General features: G+C 39.9%; 1 protein-coding gene and 1 long non-coding RNA gene across 2 annotated transcripts in view; both read left to right on the top strand.

Moving 5' to 3' along the window:
* Positions 1-1486, top strand: part of LOC128250555 (uncharacterized) — a 3478-nt gene extending 1992 nt beyond the window's left edge. The window contains exon 2 of the long non-coding RNA XR_008266588.1: positions 967-1486. This is a non-coding gene — a long non-coding RNA (uncharacterized LOC128250555). The remainder of the gene's footprint in view (positions 1-966) is intronic.
* A 638-nt stretch (positions 1487-2124) lies between these two features.
* LOC106867310 (uncharacterized protein K02A2.6-like) overlaps positions 2125-4278 on the top strand; it is a 3766-nt gene continuing 1612 nt past the window's right edge. The window contains exons 1-2 of the mRNA XM_014912149.1: positions 2125-2194; positions 3548-4267. Of these exons, the coding sequence (XP_014767635.1) occupies positions 2125-2194; positions 3548-4267 (790 nt within the window). The remainder of the gene's footprint in view (positions 2195-3547; positions 4268-4278) is intronic.

Below are 4278 nucleotides of genomic sequence, written 5' to 3'. Positions count from 1 at the left end.
TATATATTCACGACCATCTTCTTTCAGTTTCCGTCTACCAAATCCACTCACAAGGCTTTGGTCGGCCCGAGGCTATAGTAGAAGACACTTGCCCAAGATGCCACGCAGTGGGACTGAACCCGGAACCATGTGGTTGGTAAGCAAGCTACTTACCACAAAGCCACTCCTGCGCCTATATATCTAACTTAGCCCATACAGTTCGTCTGCTTGCAATAAGGCGTGATCAATGGATGATTTGGCTTCTATTACTAGCATTTAAATCATCAAAATCTATTTACGGTTTTAAAAGTTGACATGGGAGATAAAAATGTAAGCAAGCCGATGCAGTCACGCTTTCACCCTTCCTCAATATTTCTTTCTCTCTCTCTCTCTCTCTCTCTCTCTCTCTCTCTTTATGCATGCCTCTCATTTTCTATCTCTATCTCATTTTTCTCTGTCTCCAAGGAGAGACACAGAGAGAAAGCGAAAGATTAAAGATTGACAAAAAATGGAAGAATAACAGATTGACGACACAAAGCATATTTTCGGATCTTTCTTTTACTGACGTTACCAATCAATTTCCAGTTTAAGCTTTTCTACTTCATTTCAACAATGTTTTTCCCTTCTTCTTGACGAATACTCTAAGCTGCGAGGGAAATTTGGCTGCTATTCCTCAAAACAAATCTCATACAAATTTCCTTATGCGTTGTGGCAAATTATAAATGGGTAGTTTTATGCGCACGCATTTTGTGCTTTAGGAATACAAGGTGACATACAGACAACTCACTCGCGTACACGCAGATATATTGTTGTGTCGAAGCCCCCAGATGATGAAGTAGGCTAGCCCAATACGTAGATATGGAGGGAGAAGTCTAGAGGTCGAGGTAGTTGTGCAGAGTTCTTCAGAGTTGAGTTGTCGATAGCGGAGTGTTTTTGATTATTGATATTGTTCGTGAATTGTTTTTTTTTTCTCTCTTCCCATTGGAGGAAAAAATGGAGAAAACGCCGGCGGGTGGCCACAGTTATGCGGCCGCAACTGGAAGAGGAACAGAGGAGGAAAAATGGAAAATAGAGAAGAAGATAGTGAAGATCAAAGGTTTAATAAGAGTAAAGTTGGACACAGAGATGTTTGAGGTAAATCAAAAAACAGTGCTGGTGGAGGAGAAGGAGAGACTGGAGAAGTTGATAGAGTTGTTCCCGGATGAAATTATAAATAGTCAAATATGTTCGGTGCGAAAATCTGCCGAATGTAATTGGTTTGGAAGATGTAACCGAACAAATAACAGATGAAGAGAGCAACTGATAATAAACTGTATAAATAGAACTGTAAAATGAAGCTGCGAGTTTTGGGGGACTCGTAAGCCATTTCATCCTTCCATTATGAATATTCCATTTCATACTCATCATTCACTATATGTACCCCACGTTTTGTGTTGTCTGTCCTTGTAGTGTCCCTTCATTGTTAAGGCTACATGCCTGTAATAAAGATTCATAGTTGAGAAGAGTTCTTCAGAGTTGAGTTGTCGATAGCGGAGTGTTTTTGAAGTAAGTCGGAACGTTGAATATTTGTTTGTTGAAAAATTGGTTGTTAATTATTGCTGTTTGATTGTTGATATTGTTCGTGAATTGTTTTTTTTTTTTTCTCTCTCTCTTCACGTTGGGGGAAGAATGGAGAAAACGCTGGTGGGTGGCCACAGTTATGCGGCCGCAACAGAAAGAGAAACAGAGGAGGGAAAATTGGAAACAATTGAAATTAAGGTGGAGCCGAGGAAAATGAAGGAATGTGAGAAGTTGCTGGTGAAAGTCGGAGAGACGTTGAAATTGACGCCGCCTGCAGAACTGACAAGCAGTGTAATAAAAAGGAACTGTGGTATTCAAAACAATGAAAATTGCAACGAGAAAGATAGAGATCGCGACAGTGGAGGAGATTGAGGAATGTTTGAAAAGTATAAGGAAACAAACAAAATTTATAACAAGAGGAAGAAAGTATGCCACCTTGGAGGTACGCTTTGCAACAGAGGAAGAAACAATTAAGAACTCCACGGAGGCAATAAGATCGGAGGAGTGGGTGTTTTTGCCTTCGTACTGTGGCAAACGTGTGGCCAGAGTGCGAGTAGGCAAAGTGCCCCCAGAGCTAAGACAAACATGGCTGATGACAGTAATAATGTTCAACATGAAGGAGGAGGCCAAGATATTAAAGGCCCAAGGACACAAAGTATTAATTACTGGGGATACGGGATTGAGTTCACTATCCAGGCAACAGTGGAAGATTTAAACAGAATAATTGAGGAGATAGTGCTGCCCGACGTCTTGAGATTGAGAGTGAAAGTAGTGGGCAGGCCGCCTATATGTTTTGCATGTGGGGAGACAGGCCACATGAAGGCGAGGTGCCCACAAAGAGAACAGATGGAGAAGCAAGAGAGACGAAGCAGGTAGTACAGGTGGAGATGGAAGAAAATACAACGGAGGAGGGATTCACGGTGATGGAAAGAAAAAGAAGGAGAAGTAGAAGAGCGAGCCTGCCACCAGGAAAAGAAGAAAGAAGAGGTAGAAAATGAAAGTTGTGACCAGAAGGAAGGCAGACGAAGGGGTGATGGAGAAAGAAAGTGAGAAGGTAATTGGAAAGGTGTTCGAGAAGGAGTTACAGAAGGAGGAAACAGTGCTAAAGACGCAGGTTGTCCCAGCGAAAGAAAAGATTCAGGAGTGCAACTATGCGAGGGTGAAATGGAGAGATTGATCAGAGTTGAAAAGGAAAAAAAGTAACAGAAGTGGAAGAAAAGAAAAAACCAAGATGAAGAAAAAATAAATGGAATTTTGTGACATATTTAAAAACAAGGAGAGGGAGAGGAAAATTGTAAAATTTAAACAGATTATAAGAGTCAAGTTACCCACGGATGTGTACTCCGAGAATGTGAGGGCCATTGTTGTCGATAAGGACACAGACAAGAGACTGAGACATGTGCGGAGACAAGATTGACCCGCCTAGAATGTTGGTGGAGTTCGACGAACTGCCACCAGTAATCGAGCTAAGAGACTTGGAGCCTTTCATGAGGTATTAAAAAGGAAAAAAAAAGAGTAAAATTGTTTTGTCGGAAAAAAATGAAAAACAAAGGGAAAAAAGGAACAAAAAAGAGAAAAAGTAAAAGTGTTTCAGAGGAAAAAAAAGGGGGAAAAAAAAGATGATTAAGAAAAAGAACAATAGAAAAAGTGAGCGATGGTAAATAGTATGTATATAAACGTTCAAATGGTACGGCATGGGAATGGGGCCCATGCAGCCATTTCATTTCTTCATTTTTATTTAACATCTCATTCTCATTCGTTTTATGTTTTTTGTCCCCATTGTGGTGTTGCGTCTGTCCTTGTAGTGTCCCCCTCTGTTTTGTGGCCGTTGAGAAGGAATTAAAAAGATTGGAAGACATGGAAGCAATTGAAAAATTAGACTACTCTGAGTGACCGGCTCCTATGGTATATATAAAAAAGAAGAACAACGAGGTAAGAGTATGTGCGGACTTCTCAACTGGTCTTAATGATTGTTTAAAAAATTACAATTATCCGCTTCCAAACACAGAAGAAATATTTGCTAAGTGCAATGGTGGGAAATCTTTTTCCAAGCTGGATTTGTCAGAAGCCTACCTCCAGTTATTAGTAGATGAAGAATGTGCTAAAGTATTAACAATCAATACTCATAAAGGTCTCTACCGTTTCAAAAGACTGCCATTTGGTGTAAAGGTCGCACCAGCAATATTTCAGCAAGTGATGGATACTATGCTTGCAGATTGTGAGTTCGCGGTCCCATACTTGGATGACATATTGATCAAAAGTGAATCAAGGGACCAACATATAGAAGAGGTTTTTAAACGAATATTTGATTACGGGTTTAAAGTAAGGGAGGATAAATGTGAATTTTTCTCGACAAAAATAAACTACTTTGGACAGGTAATCGATGAAAACGGACGGAAACCGGACCCTTCTAGGATCGACGCGATAAAAAAAAAATGCCTGCTCCCACTAACAAAACAACACTACGAGCATTTTTTAGGTTTGGTAAGTTATTACCAGTTGTACATACCTAAAATGTATGTACTAAGAGCTCCGTTGAATAAGTTGCTAAAGAAGGACTCGAAATGGAATTGGACAAACGAATGTCAGAAATCATTCGAGGAATCAAAAAAGCGGTTAACTTCAGAGTTATCATTAACTCATTTCGACCCAAATCTGAAAATAATTGTGGCATCAGATGCCAGTGAATATGGTATAGGAGCTGTGATATTGCATAGATTTAATGATGGTAAAATCAAA

Source organism: Octopus bimaculoides, chromosome 22 (assembly GCF_001194135.2).
Source record: "Octopus bimaculoides isolate UCB-OBI-ISO-001 chromosome 22, ASM119413v2, whole genome shotgun sequence".
In the NCBI taxonomy this organism is placed as follows: Eukaryota; Metazoa; Mollusca; class Cephalopoda; order Octopoda; family Octopodidae; genus Octopus; species Octopus bimaculoides.
Note: the sequence above shows the minus strand (reverse complement) of the source record. Positions and strands in the feature narration are given on the sequence as shown.